The 20,978-nt window shown below is 40.3% G+C and overlaps 1 protein-coding gene across 2 annotated transcripts in view; it reads right to left on the bottom strand.

Annotated features, from left to right (window-relative positions):
* Window positions 1–16,186, bottom strand: part of SLK (STE20 like kinase) — a 63,901-nt gene extending 47,715 nt beyond the window's left edge. For both annotated transcript variants that reach the window (XM_010356215.2, XM_010356214.2), the window contains exon 1: window positions 15,422–16,186. In XM_010356215.2, the coding sequence (XP_010354517.2) occupies window positions 15,422–15,571 (150 nt within the window). In that variant the 5' untranslated portion in view covers window positions 15,572–16,186. The remainder of the gene's footprint in view (window positions 1–15,421) is intronic.
* Window positions 16,187–20,978: the final 4,792 nt, after the last annotated feature.

Genomic DNA, 20,978 nt, shown 5'->3' on the forward strand with positions numbered 1-20,978 from the left:
TCAACTGTACATATTCTTTCCATAATTTCTGTAAAACATTACAGAAATCCAAAGGATTATGTCATTTCTTGAATTCTGCAAAAGACAAAGAAATACACTTTATATTATCCTTATATTTTCTCCACATTCCCAAACTCTATTTTATTTATATTGTTCTGGTTATGTATTCAAAATTTAGTCATTGGTCAAAATATATCAACAAAATGGTGTCAGTAATAAGTTAAACTTGGTTAAGTCTGCAGTTTCCAAAATGTTTTACCAATTCTCAGATCACACAGTGTTCCTGCTTATTTCAAGGACTTATTGACTCTGAGCAGCATGAACATGCAGAAACAAACACAACTGTGTAATAAAGAAGCCGAGGAAATGTGCATAGATTACATAGTTGAAAAAGATGAAAAACAGAACACAAAAAGACAATTTCAAAAACATTTTAAAATAAGACAAAAAAAGTACCACGTCTGGAAATTAATTCAAGAAAAATAAAGACTTTTAAATAGTAAGGAAAACAATCCCATTTACAATAGCATCAAAAAGAATAAAACACTTGGGAATTAACTTAAGCAAGGAGGCGAAAGACTTGTACAATGAAAACTAAAAAATCAATGCTGAAAGAAATTAAAGACATAAATGAAAACACATCCCATGTTCATATATTGGAGGCTTAATATTGTTAAAATGTCAATACTACCCAAAGCAATCTACAGATTCAATGCAATCCCTATCAAAATCTCAATGACATTTTTTGCAGTAATAGAAAACCCTATTTTAAAATTCACATGAAATCTCAATGGACCCTGAATAGCCAAAATAATCTTGAAAAAGAACAAAGCTTGAAGACTCACGCTTCCTGATTTCAAACTTACTACGAAGCTACAGTAATCAAAACAGTGCAGTCCTGAAACATAAACCAATGGAATAGAGACCAGAAAGAAAAACTGGCATATATATGGTCTAATGATTTTTGGCATTGGTTCCAAGACCAGTTAATGAGAAAAGGGCAGTGTTTTCAAAAAATGGTACTGGGAAATCTGAATACCCACATGCGAAACAGTGAAGGTGGACCCTTACCTAACACCATAAACAAAAATTAACTCAAAATGGACCAAAGAAAAACCTAAATGTAAGACCTAAAACTACAAAACTCTCAGATGACAGCATGAGGCAAAAGCTTTATGATACTGAATTTGACAATGAATTCTGAGATATGACACCAAAGGACAGGCAACAAAAGAAAACACAGAACTGGACTTGATGAAATTGTAAAATGTTATACATTTTAAAAGACAATATTAGAGTAAAATGGCAACCTACAGAGTGACAGAAAATCTTTACAAATCATATATCTGATGAGGATTAATATCCAGAATATACAGAGAACTCCTAAAACCCAACAATAACAACAACAACAACAACAACAACAACAACAAAACCCACAACTAGCCCAATTCAAAAATGGGCAAAGGAGCTGAACAGGTGTTTTTCCAAGGAAGATATACAAATGGCCAATAAGCACATGAAAAGATGCTCAACATCACTAATATTAGAGAAATATAAGTCAAAACTATAGTAAGTACCACCTTACACCCACTAGGACAACTATTATTTTAAAAAAGAATGAAAAGAACAAGTATAGGCAAAGATGTAGAGAAATTAGAACTGTTTTGTGCACAAATCGATGGAAATGTAAAATTGGTACAGCTACAGAAAACAGTATGGCAATTCCCCCTGAAAATTAAAAATAGATTCCTACAAGATCTAGGAATTCCACTCCTGGGTATATACCCTAAAAAACTGAAAGCAGGGTCTCAAAGAGATGCTTGTACACCCACGTTCAGAGCTAAACACACAACAGCTAAAACATGGAAGCAATCCAAGTGACATCAATAGATGAGTGGATAAGCAAAATGTGTATATATATACCATAAATATTATTCAGCCTTAAAAAGGAAGGGAATTCTAACATATGCTATGACATGGATGAACCTTAAGGTTCATTACACTAAATGAACTAAGTCACAAAATGATAAATACTGTATGATTCCATTTAATGAGGTACTTAGAGGAATCAAAATCATAGTATCAAAAAGTAGAAGACCAGTTGCCTAGGGCTGGAGGAAGGAAGAAATAGGAAGTTAGTGTTTAACAGGGTAGAGTTTCATTTTAAAAGATAAGAGGCATGGGGATGGGCAGTGGTAATGGTTGCACATTATGAATGTATTTAATACCATTGAACTAGACATTTAAAAATCATGAAGATGGTGAATCTTCATAGGATATTAAAAAATAGTCAAGATGTAAATTTTATGTGTATTTTACTACAATTAAAAAATTGAAAAACAAATTTACACAAATTTTGTAGTTTCAAAGTAAGCATTAATAAATAATCGTTTGTTTTGCTCTAACAATTCTAAAAATTTAACCTAAAAGAATGTCATGGAAATACACTATGTGCATATGGACATCCATTATATGATGGAAGCATTGCAAAGCAGTAAAAAAAGGACGGTCTTTAAAGTACGTAGTGCTGGGACAACTGGGTATCTACATAGAAAAAATAAAATTCGGCCCTTACCTCTGTAAGCAAAAATCAACACCCATTTAATTACAGACCTAATGTAGAAGGCAATACCATAAAACTTTACAAAGATAACACAGCAGGATATCTTCACCATCTTGGGTAGGGAAGAATTTCTAAAGACAAAAACATTAGCCACGTAGGGAAAAGTTAATAAATTTCACTATATTAAAACTTAAAATGGGCCGGGCGCGGTGGCTCAAGCCTGTAATCCCAGCACTTTGGGAGGCCGAGACGGGCGGATCACAAGGTCAGGAGATCGAGACCATCCTGGCTAACACGGTGAAACCCCGTCTCTACTAAAAATACAAAAACTAGCCGGGCGAAGTGGCGGGCGCCTGTAGTCCCAGCTACTCGGGAGGCTGAGGCAGGAGAATGGCGTAAACCCGGGAGGCGGAGCTTGCAGTGAGCTGAGATCCGGCCACTGCACTCCAGCCCCGGAGACAGAGTGAGACTCTGCCTCAAAAAAAAAAAAAAAAACTTAAAATGTCTACACAAAAAAGAACATCCTAAAGACAGTGAAAAGACAAACCACAAAGCAAAAGAAAATATGTACATCATATATAACTGACAAAGGATAAGTATCTAAAATATATAATGACCCCCATAAATCAATGAGAAAAAGAGAGAGCCCAAAAGACTTAATGGCCAATAAACATATGAAAAGGAGCTCAACCTCATTAGTAATCAAGGACGATACCACTTCACATCCATCAGGGCACAGACAAAAAAAAAGGGGGCCAGAAAAAAGATTCTATCAAGGTTAAAGATCCAAAATCAGATACGGTATGTAGTTTCTTGGCCATTCTTTATAAAATTTTGGCAGGATACTCTGAAATAAATTAAGTAACATTACTTTATATTTATTTATTTATTTTGAGACAGAGTCTCGCTCTGTCGCCCAGGCTGGAGTGTAGTGGCGTGATCTCGGCTCACTGCAAGTTCCGCCTAATTTTTTGTATTTTTAGTAGAGACGGGGTTTCACCACGTTAGCCAGGATGGTCTGATCTCCTGACCTCGTGATCCGCCCGCTTCGGCCTCCCAAAGTGCTGGGATTACAGGCATGAGCCACCGCGCCCGGCTCTACTTTATCTTTAAATGTTAATAAGCCATAACACAGACCTTTAAAATTTTAAGAGACTTTATAAAGCTCATGCCATATAACATACCAACTGGAAATAAAACATGCTTTACAAGCAAAGATAAATATCTTGGCTGGATACGGTGGTTCATGCCTACAATCCCAGCACTTTGGGAGGCCAAGGCCGGCAGATAGCATAAGTCCAGGAGTTGGGGAGCAGCCTGGCCAACATGGCGAAACCCTATCTCTACTAAAAAATACAAAAATTAGCCAAGTGTGGTGGCACACGCCTGTAATCCCAGCTACTCCAGAGGCTGAGGCATGAGAATCACTTGAACCTGGGAAGCGGAGGTTGCAGTGAGCCAAGATCATGGCACAGCACTCCTGCCTGGGCGACAGAGCAAGACCCTGTCTCAAAAAAAAATTAAAATTAAAATTAAAAAATAAAATATCTTGATTTCCAGTACATTTCGTTAAAACTGAGATGCTAAAATGACAACGTACAAAAAGAAATGAAATTTATTAACTTTGCTCACACTTTCCAAGAAAGGAGGAAGGGATGGAAGGAGGGATGATTCAAATACCTTCCCTTTCTAAAGAAAGCACTCAAATTAACTAATATTTCAGCATTAATTTATAGGAAGAAGTGTGGGCTGATAAGCTGGTAAACTGGAAAAGTTGATCATCTTATAAATTAAACGAACAATAAAATATTGTTTTTATACTCCACACGTACATTCAATAGTTACATCTTTACAGATAAAAAACAGAAGGTTAGTAAGAAACACAAGGACATAAAATAACTGCCCTAGTCTTGACATTTTTCTTCCCATTATCTTGAGATGAGATTATCACTTAAAAACTACTTCTGAAAATGATTCCTCTTTAAGGAAAAAAAAAAATTACTGCTTCTGTTACAGAGTTGTATTAAAGATCTGTGTGAATTCAAACACAGATTTACAAAGAAGAAACATGGGAACAAAGTAATATGTCACTTTATCTAACAGTCTATGTCAGCACATAAACAATAACTTTCTGGCTGAAAACAGAAAACTAAGAAGGAAAGTTTAAAACCTTAAAATTGTGCCAGAAAATATAGTATAAAATAATTCACTAAATTACCAACATTTCCAATGTCAAGTTATTTAAAATTGTTCAGAAAGGATTAACATAATTAGACAAGTAAAAAAAAACAAGGGTACAAATAATTGAAAGAAGAAAATCCTTAAGAAAAGAAAATGAAAAAGAGAAACAGATAATGAATGGATAAATGGATGAATGGATGGATAGACGTGTGTAATAAAGTCAGTATAGCAAAATATGAACACCTGTAGAATCTAGGTAGTGGATACATGTATGTTCACTATACAACTTCTTTTACTTGTCAACATTTTATAGGATTGAAAAATTTCAATGTTGAGGGAAAATAAACAATAAGAGCACTCAATAAGGTTAATATATTAGAGAATAGTAATTAATAGCTTTCTTATATCCAAACAATAATTGCAAAACATAATGGAAGAACTATCCCATTCAAAATAGTAGCTGAAAAGATAAAATATCAAGGCAAAAATTTAATAAGGAAATGCAGAACTCGTATGAAAAAATATTAAAAATTTAAGGGATAATAGCTGTTTGCGGTTGTTGTTTGAGACGAGGTCTTGCTCTGTCACCAAGGCTGGAGTGCAGTGGCACAATCACAGCTCACTGCAGCCTCCACCAAGTTCTAGGGATCCTCCCACTTCAGCCTCCCCAGCAGCTGTGACCACAGGCGAGTGCCATCATGCCCAGCTAATTTTTTTACTAATTCCCGAAGACATGGGGTCTCACTATATTACCCAGGCTGTTCTTGAACTCCTGGGCTCAAGCAATCCTCCTGCCTCAAATTTATAAAGTGCTGGGATTATAGGCATCAGTCACTGCACCTGGCCAGATAACAGTTTTCACTGAGGTTTTGGGGCAAGCAAAAGCAGTATTTGTTCACTCTGTTTATTTTCAACTTTTGTTTTCTAATAAATTTATTTTCTAATTTTAAAATACCTAGGCCAGGCGCGGTGGCTCAAGCCTGTAATCCCAGCACTTTGGGAGGCCGAGACGGGCGGATCACGAGGTCAGGAGATCGAGACCATCCTGGCTAATACGGTGAAACCCCGTCTCTACTTAAAAAATACAAAAAAACTAGCCGGGCGACGAGGCAGGCGCCTGTAGTCCCAGCTACTCGGGAGGCTGAGGCAGGAGAATGGCATAAACCCGGGAGGCGGAGCTTGCAGTGAGCTGAGATCCGGCCACTGCACTCCAGCCTGGGTGGCAGAGCAAGACTCCGTCTCAAAAAAAATAAAAAATAAAAAAATAAAATAAAATAAAATAAAATACCTCTATGGATCAGGAAAAAGAATTAAATAAATGAAAAGCAATCTACATTGTGGAAAAAGGACCTCATATCCTATAAATTATTAAGGAAAAAATAAATAACCAAAAATGTTAATAGACAAATGAATAACACAGATGAATCCTGAAAAATTACACTCAAACAGTGGTACTGATTCTGCCATCCGGGAGACATCTGGCAATGTCTGGAGGTATTTTAGGTTGTCACAAAGAGGTACGGTCAGGGAAGCATCCTACAGTGCGTAGTATAGCCCTCCACAAAAAAAGAATTATCCTGTCCAAAACGGCTGTAGTGCCAACGCTGAGAAACCCTGTGCTAAGTGCAAAAAGTCATACATATTAAGAACACATATTGTATGTCTCCCTTTATTAAAAAATTCTAGAAAAGGCAAAATTACAGTGTCATTTCAAAAGCAAGTAAGGACTATCTTGAGCTTGGTGTGGGAATAGAAACTAACTGCAAAATAGGCACATGGGAACTTTCTAGGGATGACAGAAAGGTTCCAAAGCTGGATTGTAGTAATGGTTGCAAAACTATATAGATTTACTAAAACTCACAAAATTATATACTTAAAATGGGTGAATTCTGTGGTATATAAACTATACCTCAAAGTAGTTTTTTTTTTTTATTTATTTTTTTGAGATGGAGTCTCGCTCTGTGGCCCAGGCTGGAGTGCAGTGGCCGGCTCTCAGCTCACTGCAAGCTCCGCCTCCCGGGTTTATGCCATTCTCCTGCCTCAGCCTCCCGAGTAGCTGGGACTACAGGCACCCGCCACCTCGCCTGGCTAATTTTTTGTATTTTTTAGTAGAGACAGGGTTTCACCGTGTTAGCCAGGATGGTCTCGATCTCCTGACCTTGTGATCTGCCCGTCTCGGCCTCCCAAAGTGCTGGGATTACAGGCTTGAGCCACCGCACCCTGCTTTTTTTTTTAATTGGGCAAATAACCAGGAATTGCACAAAAAAAGATATCCAAATATTGAATAAGCACATAAAAAGGCACTCAACTTCATTAGTCATCAGGAAAATGTAAATAAAACCACCACACTCAACAGAATGGCTAACAAAAAACATTAAAGATAATATTAATAACAATACCAAGTGTAAGTGAAGACACAGAGCAACTGGGAAAACTCCCATACCCTACTGACGCGAGTGTAAATTGGTACAACTACCTTGGAAGACTGGTAGTATCTTCTAAAGCTGAAAATACATATAACCTATGACCTAGAAAATTCCTTCCCAGTATATAGCCAACAGAAAAAATGGCATATGTGCACCAAAATGCACAAGAATATTCATGAATCGTACTTTTCTTTTCAATTAAAAATATTTAAGGCTGGACACGGTGACTCACACCTGTAATCTTAGCAATCTGGGAGGCCGAGGTGGGCAGATCTCTTGAGCCTAAGAATTTGAGACCAGCCTGGGCAACATGGCAAAATCCTATCTCTACCAAAAATACAAAAATTAGCTGGGCATGGTGGCAGGTGCCTACAGTCTCAGCTACTTGGGAGGCTGGGGTGGGAGGATCACCCGAGCCCGGGGAGTTGATCATGCCACTGCACTCCAGCCTGGATGACAGAGGTGAGACTCTATCTCAAGAAAAAATAATAATAATAAAACAAATAAAGATGGGATCTCCCTATGTTGTCCAGGCTGGACTTGAACTCCTGGGCTCAAGTGACCCTCCCACCTTGGCATCCCAAAGTGCTGGGATTACAGGCATGAGCCCCTGCACCGGGCCATGAATCATATTCTTAATATACAAAAAGTGAAAACAATCCAAATACTACAGAATGGATAAACTATAATATTTCATAAAATACCATAAAGCAAAGAAAAAGATCAAATGACTACTACATGCAATGACACGGATGAAACTCACTCACATAATGTTTAGCAAAAGAAGCTCAACACAAAGGAATATATTAAATGATTACAGGATTTAAAGAATCATGTAAATGATTATATGAAGCCCAAAAACACAGCAATAAGATTGATTGTAGTAGTCTGAGTAAGAGACTACAGCAGTTTTGACTAGTGAAATGACAGTGAAGAAAGAAAGATTTGAGAAATATTTAGTAGGTAGAATTAACAGGCCTTGCTGTTTAATTAGGTTTGGAGGGGAGGGCAGCAACAGGTGTTAAAAATGACCTCTAGGTCTCTGGCCTATGCAATTGGTAGATGGAAGTGGTAATTACTAAATGGGAACACAGAAGGAGCAAATTTGTGGCTGACATCATGAGCTGAATTAGTTCATCTTTTGGACTTGCAGTTTAAGGTATCTGTGAGACATCTAAGCAGAAATCTCTAACAGACGGTTGGATGTGTAGATCTGGAGTTCAAAAGGGAAGTCAGGGTAGAGACAGAAATTGCATTTAGATGGTAATTGAAGCCATGGGAGAAGGCAGGTTCTCTTAAGAAAAGGAGAAGGCGGCCTATACCTAAGCCCTGTGGAATTCTCACACCTTAAAGACAGAAAGAGGAAGAGCCAGCAAAGGAATGTGAGGAATAGACACAGAGGTGGAAGGAAAATCAAGAGTATGGTGACTTAAAAGCCAAAAGATGAACTTTTTAAAGGAAAGAATGGTCAAGTATCTCAAATGGTCCTGATAGGTCAAGTAAGAATGTTAAGTGTCCCCTGAATTTAGGGGCATGAAGAATCTTAAGACCATGGCAAGAGTCATTATTGGGGGAAGTGGTGGGTGGAGGTTGTCAAATAAATAATACAAGAAAATATCACAGAACTGAAAGACGTAAGTCTTTGGATTGAAAGGACTAACCAAGAGCCCAGCAAAACGAAAGAAGACGACGAGACCTACATCAAAGTATGTTACCATGAACAGAGGATAAAAGAAAATCCTAAAGACTATTAAGAGAAAAAGATGGCAAAGGATCCAGGAAGCAAAATGGCATCAGATATTCAATAGCAACTCTTGAAGCCAGAAGATAATGAATGGAAGAAAGTCTTCAAAACTAACAGACTCTAAATCTTAAAAATTCTTTAAAAACTTACTTTTAAACTAGAATTATATATATTAAGTTGTGACCTTATAATAAAGACATATTTACACAGGCAAGTTCTTAAAAAATATGTTTTCCATGGATCCCTTCTCAGAAGGCTACTAAAGGTTGTACACAACAAAAACAAGGAGGAAATACGAACAGGAAAAACAAAGTATTTAAAACATCCTTGAAGTAGTTTGTGTTCCCAAAACTTCTAGGGAAAAAACTGTAACTCATTATTAAGATACTAAAAAAGACCTAAACAGAGATAAAACATGCACAGGTGGGAAGACTCAATATCAAAAAGAGGTTAATTTTTCCAAAACTAATTTATAAATTCAATGAGATCTCTCCAAAAAAAGTTTTTTTTGTTGTTTTTTTTTTTTTTTTTTGTGGCACTCAACCAGGCTAACTCGAAAATGTACACAGAAGCCCTGAGGGCCAAGAATAATACTAAACTATGTTGAAGAAACAGCAGACATTTATTTTAATGCTTTCCTAATTAAGACAGTGGGATACTGGTACAGGAATAGACAAATAGATCAATGAAGAGAACAGAGAATGCAGAAACAGACACATGCTATACAACAGAGCACTGCAGAGCAGTGGGGAAATATTTTTCTTTCCAGTGAATAGTTCTGGGACAATCGTGTATCCATATGGGGAAAAAAATGAAACTGGACCCCTACCTCACACCATCTACAAAAATCTATTCTAGGTAGATTGTAGATCTAACTGTTAAAGAAAAGCGGCCGGGCGCGGTGGCTCAAGCCTGTAATCCCAGCACTTTGGGAGGCCGAGACGGGCGGATCACGAGGTCAGGAGATCGAGACCATCCTGGCTAACATGGTGAAACCCCGTCTCTACTAAAAAATACAAAAAACTAGCCGGGCGAGGTGGCGGGCGCCTGTAGTCCCAGCTACCTGGGAGGCTGAGGCAGGAGAATGGCGTAACCCGGGAGGCGGAGCTTGCAGTGAGCTGAGATCCGGCCACTGCACTCCAGCCCGGGCGACAGAGCGAGACTCCGTCTCAAAAAAAAAAAAAAAAAAAAGAAAAAAGAAAAGCAAAATCATAAAGTTTTTAGAAGATAATATAGAAAATTATCTTCATGATCACAGGCTAGGAAAAAATGTCTTAAACATAACACAAAAAGCATCAACTGTAAAGGAAAAAACTGACAAATTGGACCATGTCAGAGAATTCATAAAAAGACACTACAATGAGAATGAAAAGACAGGTCTCAGAATGAGAATATATTTGCAATAACTATCACCAGCAAATAGTTAAAATTCAAAACACATATATTGTACACACACACACACACACACACACACACTCAACATATAAACAAAAAGACATCAATAGAAAAATGAGTAAGAGACCCGAACACAAAAGAAGAAATTCAGATTACCAAAAATATATTAAAAGAATTATTTTTAGTAATCTGTGAAAGGTGAATTAAACGCACAATAAGAAATGTAACACATTATCAGGCTGTCAAAAGTTTAAAATTCTGACAACACTAAATGTTAGCAAAGATGCAGGGTAAGGAAATTCTTAAACTGCTGGTAGGAATGTAAACTTGTGTAATTAGTTTGGCATTATCTGGTAAAATTAAAGATACACTACCCTATAACCTAGCAATTCCATTCCTGTATTAACTCTTAGTGAAACTCATGCATATGTGCAACTACTATTTTGTGTAAGAGCCAAAAACTGAAAGCAACCAATATATCCATTAATAGTACAATAGTAAATAATTGGTGATATCATCATATAATAGAATACAATGCTGCAATAAAAAAGAACTACAGCTCTATGTGATAAAGATGAACCTCACAAACATAATACTGACTTTGAAAGAAGCAAGACACAAAAGAATATGCTCAATATGATTCCATTCACATAAAGTTCAAGTGCATACAAAACTAAATTTATAACATTTAGGGATATAAACCTAGATAGTAAATGATTAAGAAAAGCAAAAACATGAATAATTTAAAGATAGGATAGTGGTTTCCTTTAGTGAGAGAGAAGGTATTAGACACAGAAAGGAGGCAAGAGGGATTCTCGGACGTTGGCAGAATTCCTTGACACTGATGGTTGTTAATAACAACTCACTTTATTATCTGCTAAATGTATATGTTTCCGTACTTTTTAATACAAAGATTAAATATTTTACTATTTTTTAAAAGACACACAGCCATCAGTTGTCATACAGAAATCACTTTCATCCAGCACACAGCCAAGAGTTTAGTTTCAACTGGTTTAATAGATAATATAGCTTTCCAGAAATGCAATTCAATTAATATCTTATGTCATTCTTTTTTTCTGTTAAAAACAAAAGAAATTCAGTGGGGAGAGCAGAGGGCAGTGGCTCACGCCTGTAATCTCAGCACTTTGGGAGGCCAAGGCAGGCGGATCACCTGAGGTCAGGAGTTCAAGACCACCCTGGCCAACATGGTGAAACCCTGTCTCTACTAAAAATACAAAAAATTAGCCAGGCACGGTGGCATGCACCTGTAGTCCCAACTACTCTGGAGGCTGAGGCAGGAGAATTGCTTGAACCTGGGAGGCGGAGATAGCAGTAAGCCAAGATTGTGCCACTGCACTGCAGCCTATACGATAGAGAGGGACTCCATCTCAAAAAAAAAAAAAAAAAAAAAGAAATCCAAAGATAAAAAAATTGTGAAGGATATGACATATCTTCATTTATATATCAAATACTACTACTTTTAAAAGAGAAAATAAATTTAAAGTAGCAAAGTTTTTTCAGGCAAGGAAGTAACTGCTAAATGTGTACAGTGCTGGACTGAGTGGAAGGAATACAAGTATACGATGGAAGAATGACACAAACTAAATACACAACATGATTACCTATAGGTTACACATCCCAAATCTGAAAATCTAATCTGAAATGCTCCAAAATCTGAAACTTTCTGAGTGCTAACATGACATGATGTTCAAAGGAAATGCTCACTACAGCATTTTCAATTTCAGATGTTCAATAACTAAGTATAATGCAAATATTCCAAAATCCAAAAAATCCCAAAATCCGAAACACTTCTGGTCCCAAGCATTTGGGAAATGGGATACTCAACCTCATCTCTATTTACAATATAATCTTTGTAAGTTACCAATTTTCATAAGCAAATGATAGAATCAAGTTTATAAACAGTTTTCTACTACATACTACTATGTACAATGTTAAGGTTCCACAGCTTTTTCCCCCAAATATAAGGAAGTTTATAAATCCTCAATTTCTACGGAATCTTGAAAAACAAAAGCTTTTAGAAAAAAGAGGCCATCAGCCAGGCGCGGTGGCTCAAGCCTGTAATCCCAGCACTTTGGGAGGCCGAGATGGGCGGATCACGAGGTCAGGAGATCGAGACCATCCTGGCTAACACCGTGAAACCCCGTCTCTACTAAAAAATACAAAAAACTAGCCGGGCGAGGTGGCAGGCACCTGTAGTCCCAGCTACTCGGGAGGCTGAGGCAGGAGAATGGCGTAAACCCGGGAGGCAGAACTTGCAGTGAGCTGAGATTCGGCCACTGCAGTCCAGCCTGGGCGACAGAGTGAGACTCTGTCTCAAAAAAAAAAAAAAAAAGAAAAGAAAAAAGAGGCCATAAGAAGTCAGATAAGTTTTAATTTCAAATTTTATTTTTTAAAAAACTCATACCCTACTCCTTAGAAGCAGACAGCAGTGAAATGAAAAAAGAAAAAATAGTGCCAGCCCATGCTCTTCAAATATCATACTAAAATACAGTCATCAAGACCACAGAAATTCTCCTTGACACGATTTTATAGTGCTCAAATAACTACATGAAATAAGACTCTTGTTTTTCAGAAAATTTTCAATTAATGTCTCAGTATAGGAAGACAGATCACATTTTGCAGAAAGTGTCGTGAAAGAATAACACAGGGCTTTAGTATCTCCACACAATCTGCCCATGCCATTAGAAACCAACAAAATGGTTTATTATCTTCTTGGTTCCTTTTCCTATCTCACCCGATATTTTGCATCTATGAGCTCTAAATGTAATAACAGTAATTTCTACCATTTACTGAGCCCTTTCAATGTGCCTTATATTTATTATCTTCTTTAATCCTCACACTGAGGATATCTTATGGATGAGCAAAGTTAGGTATAGGACAAATAAGAAACTTGCTCAAGGTCATATGCTGCTATTGAGTGAGAGAGCTGTTATATTCCAACTCCAGAGCCAGTGTTCTTACTACTGAACTGTTCATATTTGATAAAACATATTTACATCATGAAAACTGCCCATAATCACCTACCACCTTCTAACTACAAGATTCTAGGTGTCTTGAGGATTTATTTTTGCCTTTCCAGGCTAAGTACATACTCACAGAACTTTAATGGGTGAAAGAATCTCAACTCTTAAGAAAGTCAGTATTATGGCTAAGAAAACGGAGGCCCAGAGAAGTTAAGTGTTTTGTCCAGGATTACAAAGCTGGTTTCTGACAGCCAGCACTAAAACACAACTCTACATTCCTAGGAGTGATCTTCCCACTACACTGAAGCCTTGCATCTTATGTAGCTCTTGCTGAAACCCATACTCTACCCTCCACACAAATAACAAAGCTTATTTTGCCAACTTCCACAGCATATGATAGCTTCCACGATAGCATTCATATGTAGATAAAACACATTCTTTCATTTCAACAAGTAAACAGATACATCACTATATGCTAAGGCAGTGGATGAACCCAAATACATATCAAAAATTTGGCATTTAATTTTATTATAGAAACATAAACATATTAACTGTAATAAGTGACGAGTGCTATAATAGCCATGTGAACAATGTGTTCTGAAAGCATACAGAGAGGAGTAGATACTTCAGCCTGGATAAAGAATGAGGACTGGGGTTTTGACAAGACGCATTTGAGGCAGGGCAAAGGCAGAAGTATAATGGTGCTTAGAAAGTAGTAGGCAGCCGGGGATGGTGGCTTCCCGCCTGTAATCCTAGCACTTTGGGACGGCGAGGCGGGCAGATCACCTGAGGTCAGTAGTTCGAGACCACCCTGACCAACATGGAGAAACCCTATTTCTACCAAAAATAAAAAATTTGCCGGGCGTGGTGCCACATGCCTGTAAACCCAGCTACTCCGGAGGCTGAGGCAGGAGAATCGCTTGAACCCGGGAAGGGAGACTGCACTGAGCCGAGATCGCGCTATTGCACTCCAGCCTGGGCAACAAGGTCGAAACTCCATCGCAAAAAAAAAAAAAAAAGTAGTGGGCAAAATGCTCTCATTTCTTCCAGTGACTGTTAAAATAAAAAACAATACTAAATATGGGCTCAGAAGACCTGAATTCAAGTCTAGGCTGAGACTCATGTGGCTGTGAACAATTTCAATATCTTCATCTGTGAAATGTGGATACTAATACTGACCCTGCCTACCTCACAAGATTTTTGTGGGGGCCAAACTATTTGAAAGTACTTAACTTCAAAGCCCTGTATAAAAGTAAGTTATTTTCTTACGTTTTCACTTCTAGGCAACCCTGTGGGTCCTTCCCCTAAACGCTGTCTCATAAAAAATTCGCCCTTCAGGATGAAAATACTCCAATGACATCATTCCTATGTCTAGGAGATATATTATTACTAGGAGACCATATTACTAGGAGATAGTAAACAGTTAACATTAATGCCTTCAGGTTGAAACACCAAGCTTCTTCCTATTGAAATAAATATATGCGTGTGTGTTTTTAATTTCTTAAGCGCTTATACTTCTAGTCAATGCTTACCATAAATATATTTAAAACTAGTATCACATGAAGGTCTTCTTTTGGAAAGTTTGTCAGAAATTCCATTCCATTTTATAGTATGCTGTAGAGCAACCAACTCAAGAAGAGACCGCAAGTAGCAATCACTTTGATCCCAACTAGTTCTGTATTAGCTCTAGATACAACCAAAAAAATACCCTGGACCCTAAAAAGGGAACTGTTAGAGTACAAGCATGCACGCGAATGCAGTCAGTAGACAAATCCACTGCAAAGTGCAATGAGTTTCTCATTCTAAAATACCTGAAGGGCACAACCAGACCCCTCCTATAAATTAAGGAACACTCTCATTTCCTTTGAAGTTCGACAGAGTAGACTTTATAACCCTGTCTCCCTTTCCAATCGCTCTTTAAACTCCATCCAGGCCCCATTTTGTTCCGTAAACCCGACTTCTTACCTACTCCTTGGATGACCAGCCAAGTAAAGTTGCATCGAACCGTAACAGTCAAAAGAAGGAGCAAGAGACAGGAAAGGGACTAGGGGAGCAGAAGTCCTCCCGCCACTCCAGGCCAGTGGCTGTTTTATCTTCGCAGTACAACTTCCCGTTTTCTCCCTCTTACCTTGTACACCTTCCCAAAGGCTCCATCGCCCAATTCTCCTATAATCTCCCAAAAGTCTTCAGGGTTCAGGTCCCTCTTCACGTGTTCGTACTGCTTCTTCTTCTTCTCGCTCCCCAACTTGAAGATCTTACGGAAATTGAAGAAGGACATTTTTCCTCCCAACACAGAGTTCCTTGCACTTAAGGACTAAAAACAATAAAAGGCAAAGTTTCTCCTCCCTGCTCTCCCGCGCGAGCCCGGCTGGCGGCGGCGGGCGCGGCGTCCCTCGGCCCCCGCAGCTCCGGCCGGGCGGTCCCGGGAGAAGGCGGGGCGGCGACCCGGGCTCCGGCCCGCGGTGCGGGTGCTGCGCGAGCGGCCCCTCCGCCAAGCCCGGCCCGCGAGCGGCGCGGTGGGCACCTCGCCTCCGGCCCACCCTCCGGGAGCGGCACCTGCCCGCAAGCTCGCTCCCACTCGGCCTGGTCCGACGGGTCCGAGCGGTCAGGACGCCCGTGGCGGCGGCAGCTTAGGCCCGTGTCACGGCGAGTCTCCAGGGGCGGCGGCTACTCCTGGAAAGAGAAGCGGCCGGCGGCCTCGGAAGCGGGCAGTCGAGGAGCCGAGCCCTCCTGCCTCGGGCTGCGAGCCTAGGGTCTCCTCCGCCGCCGTCCGTTCCCGCGGCGCAAGGCCCGCGCGTCCCCTCGGGTCTAGGGCGCCGCCGCCGCCTCCGCCGCCTGGCTCCCTCCCCAGCCCACACAGCCTCGGCCTGGAGCGCGCGCCGACGCCGACTCCGTAGCGCGCCCGCGCGCTTTCCCGGCTGCGCGCCCGCCCGGTCACGCGCCCTGCTCACCGCGCGCTCGCGTTGGGGCATCGCCTCTGGCCCCGCGCACGCGCGCTGGGTCCCGCAGACTGGCTGTCCCCGAGGGTTCGCGTGAGCGGAGCACCGGGATTGGGGTGCGGGGGCCTCGTGTGATGGACGCATTTGCTCTTTGGTCCCTGACGATTGTTTCTCATTTGCCTTCCAAGGCCCAAATCCTGTCAGTCCACGGCCTTGGTGGAGCGGCCCCCTTGGGCAGGACCCTGTTGATTGTGCTAGCGGATGTTGCCTCCATTCTGGAACTGGGAAAAACTGTGGAGTGAAAGGCCGACCTATTAGGGTTGGGACCCGAAAGCGGACTTTTTCGCTCTCAGACGGGCCCCAGGTACAATGAGAGGGGAGTTTGTGTGGTGGTTGTGAACTTGAGCTTTGGAGAGAGAGAACTGTGACCTTGGGCAGGTAACCTCTCTGAGTCTCAGTTTCCTCGCTGTAAAATGAAGATCCTAATAGTCCCTACCAGAAGGTTGTGAATGAGGCAATGGATGGAAGCCTTTTGCGCGGCCCCTGCACCCGCAAACGTTCAATCTTAGTTCTTACTCTTGTTGTTTGAAGTGTGCAGGCAAGATAGACACAGATACCTAAAAATTGTTTAATACAACTTTTTTTTTTCATGTTTTTCTTTTTCTTTCTTTTTTAGACGGAGTCTTGCTCTGTCGCCCAGCCTGGAGTGCAGTGGGGCGAACTCGGCTCACTGCAAACTCCGCCTCCGGGCTTCACACCATTCCCCTGTCTCAGCCTCTGGAGTGGCTGGGACTACAGGCGCCCGCCACCATGCCCGGCTAGTTTTTTTGTGTTTTTAGTAGAGACGGGGTTTCACCGTGTTAGCCAGGATGGTCTCGATCTCCTGACCTCATGATCCGCCCGCCTTGGCCTCCCAAAGTGCTGGGATTACAGGCGTGAGCCACCGCGCCCGGCCCCCACTTCTCAGGTGATGACTGCGACACTCCCTTGAGGGTAAAACTAACTTCTGGCCACCTCCACAACTGTAAACCTGGTGTCACTCTTGGTGACTCCACCTCAACTAAGGCCCCCACTTCCTGATCTGCCTCCAGCCCCCTTGGACAGCACTCCCTGGTGGGGCAGTGTGGGCGTTGGCTGGAATCCGTCAGGTGGTGACCTACCTTCTCCTCCACCAGACCACAACTCTTTCAGGCCAGATGTTTGTTGTTCATCACAATATACAAGTACCCGGCAACATTCCTGGCATATAATAGGAAGGCAGATCTGGTGAATGAATGAATGAATGAATGGCGATATCTGGAGCAGAGACAATGTATATATATTGCTGTTTATGTAATGTTCCCCCCCCCCAGTCATTTTGCCCTCCAGCTCCAAGATGGCATAGCAAAACCCCCCTTCCAGTAAGACGCTTAAGATGATTCAATTCCTTGAGATCCTTCTGTTTTGTAAAGTGTTATTGCAATATGTTAATATACAATAAATTGTACATATTTAAAGTGTGCATTTGTTTTTTTTTTTTTTTTTTGCTAGTACTTGTTTGCTTTTATTTTTTAAAATTATACTTTAAGTTCTGGGATACATGTGCAGAACGTGCAGGTTTGTTACATAGGTATACACGTGCCATGGTGGTTTGCTGCAAGTGTGCACTTTTATATGTTTTGACAAATGTATAGACCTGTGAAAACAACACTATAAATATTTTTAATTATTATGATTTATGGAGAAAATGAAATGCTTAAAAAAAAAATTAAAAGTACTGTAATTCTACTATCCAGACATGACCTTTGGTAAGAACTTACATTTCCAAACAGGATTTTTTTGGCTGTGCATTAACTTTTTTCAACGTGGTTGAGGTTTGCTACATAAAAAGGTTTGCATCCTGCACTTCGCATATTTCAATACAATTAATAATTGTTCTCTTCCATTATAAGATATTTAGATTATAATTTCTCTGTTTTTAATAAAATATGGATAAATATCTTTGTACACAAATCTTTTTCCACATATTTGATTATTTCCTTAGGATAAATTGCCAGAAGTAGATTTTGGTCAATGGGTATATGTCTGTTTGCTTATTTTGTTCTTTTCAAAACAGAAAAGACTTTACAATTTTGTCAATTAAAAGATAGTATATTCTTGGCAGGGTGGAGTGGCTCACACCTGTAATCCCAGGCTGAGGTGGGAGCCTGAGGCTTGAGCCCAGGAGTTTGAGACCAGACTGGCCAACATGGCAAGATCACATCTCTACCAAAAATTAAAAACAAAAAAATTAGCTAAGCATGGTGGCACTTACCTGTGGTCTCAGCTACTGGGGAGGGTGAGGCAGGAGGATCACTTGGGCCCAAGAGGATGAGGCTGCAGTGAGCCATGTTTGTGCCACTGCACCCAGCCTGGGCAACAAAGCGAGAATTCATCTCAAAGAAAAAATAAAATAAAAATAAAAGATAGTATATTTTTGTTGTAAATAATTCAAATAATACAGACATTAAAAACTAGGAAACTGTCTATAATTCTGTCCTCCTTCCTTCCCCGCTACTCATAGTTACCATCGACCTAACCACTGTTAAAAGTTAAGCCTGTGATGATGGATATGTTTATGTAATAGACAGTGGTGGTATACAGTTATCACCCAACTCATCTAGTTATATACATTAAATATGAACAGCTTACTGTATGTCAATAATAATTCAATAAGTGGTTTTTAAAAAGTCACTAGCAAAGCAAAGATAAAGTTCTGACACCATTAAGAAATAGAAATAGGCCGGGCATGGGGGCTCACACCTGTAATCCCAGCACTTTGAGAGGCTAAAGTGGGTGGATCACCTGAGGCCAGGAGTTCGAGATGAGCATGGCCAGTATGGCAAAACCCAGTCGCTACCAAAAACACAAAAATTAGCCAGGCATGTTGGTGTGTGCCTGTAATCCCAGCTACTCAGGAGGCTGAGGCAAGAGAATCGCTTGAACCTGGGAGGTGGAGGTTGCAGTGAGCTGAGATCGTGCTACTGCACTTCACCTGGGCAACAGAGCTAGACCCTGACTCAAAAAAAAAAAAAGAGAGAAAGAAAGAAATAGAAATATTCTCATAAATTTTTTCATATATTATGAAAAAAAGAAATGGAAATGAGCCTCTTGTAAACGCTTCTCCTTTTAATAAAATAATACACATGGCCAAATAAAAAAAGTTAAGCCTATGAGCATGAGAGAATTTTGGGGGACAATAAAAAAGGGTTTATAATTAGATTATGGTGATGATTGTACACTTAGAATGGGTGAATTATATGCTTTGTAAATTATACCTCAATAAAGCTACTTTGAAAAAGTTAGGCATATATTTTTTTTTTCTGTGTGTGTGTGTGTGTGTGTGTATTTATATATATATATATACACACAGACACATATATATATATATATATATATACACACAGACACATATATATATATATACTTTTTTTTTTTTTTTTTTGAGATGAAGTTTCACTCTGTCACCCAGGCTGGAGTGCAGTGGTGCGATCTCTGCTCAGTGCAACCTCTGCCACCCGGATTCAAGCAATTCTCCTGCCTCAGCCTCTTGAGTAGCTGGGATTGCAGGCGCGCACCACCACGCCCAGCTAATTTTTTGTATTTTTAGTAGAGACAGGATTTTGCCATGTTGGCCAGGCTGGTCCTAAACTCCTGACCTCAAGTGTTCTGCCCGCCTCAGCCTCCCAAAGTGCTGGGATTACAGGTGTTAGCCACCGCACCCAGCCGCACATATATTTTTTAAAATATAAAACTGACATCATCCAATACAGATCGTTGACATCTTTCCAAGCCACCCCAAATAGATCTGTCTAATCCTTTTTTAATAGCTGGACAGAGTTCTGGTGTCTAACTATGCCATAATTTATTTAAGCATTTTTCTGTTGACAGGCATGGAAGGCATCTAGGTAGTTTCCAATTTTTTTGTCATCATATGCAGTTCCACAGTGAGTATACATATACAAGCATCTTTGCATATTTGTCTGATTATATTCCCTTAAGACACAATTCAAGAAGTGGAATGGATGAGTCAAAGACCGTATTAAAAATTTTTTTGCTCTGTATTGCCTAACTGGCCTCTAAAAAGGTTGGTGGCCAAATATGGTGGCTCATGCCTCTAATCTCAGCACCCTGGGAGACTGAGCCAGCAGGTTTGCTTGAGCCCAGGAGTTCCAGACCAGCCTGGGCAACATAGTGAGACCCTCATTTCCACAAAAATAAAAAAATTAGCCAACCATGGTGGTGCATACCTGTAGTCCCAGCTACATGGGAGACTGAGACGGGAGGGAGGATCACTTGAGCCCAGGAGGTCGAGGCTGCAGTGAGACATGATCGTGCCACTGCACACCAGCCTGGGTGACAAAGCAAGGCCCTGTCTCAAAAAGAAACAAAGAAAAAGAAAAAGGTTGGCATATGAAAGTGTCAAATTTCACCACACCCTTAGTAGCAACAAGGTATTATCCATCTTTTTTTTTTTTTTTTTTTTTTTTTGAGACGGAGTCTCGCTCTGTCGCCCAGGCTGGAGTGCAGTGGCATGATCTAGGCTCACTGCAACCTCCGCCTCCTGGGTTCCAGCGAGTCTCCTGCCTCAGCCTCCCAAGCAGCTGGGATTACAGGCTCCTGCCACCACACCAGGCTAATTTTTTGTATTTTTAATAGAGACAGGGTTTCACTATGTTGGCCAGGCTGGTCTCAAACTCCTGACCTCAAGTGATCCGCCTGCCTCAG

This window comes from Rhinopithecus roxellana, chromosome 11, assembly GCF_007565055.1.
Source record: "Rhinopithecus roxellana isolate Shanxi Qingling chromosome 11, ASM756505v1, whole genome shotgun sequence".
Lineage (NCBI taxonomy): Eukaryota > Metazoa > Chordata > Mammalia > Primates > Cercopithecidae > Rhinopithecus > Rhinopithecus roxellana.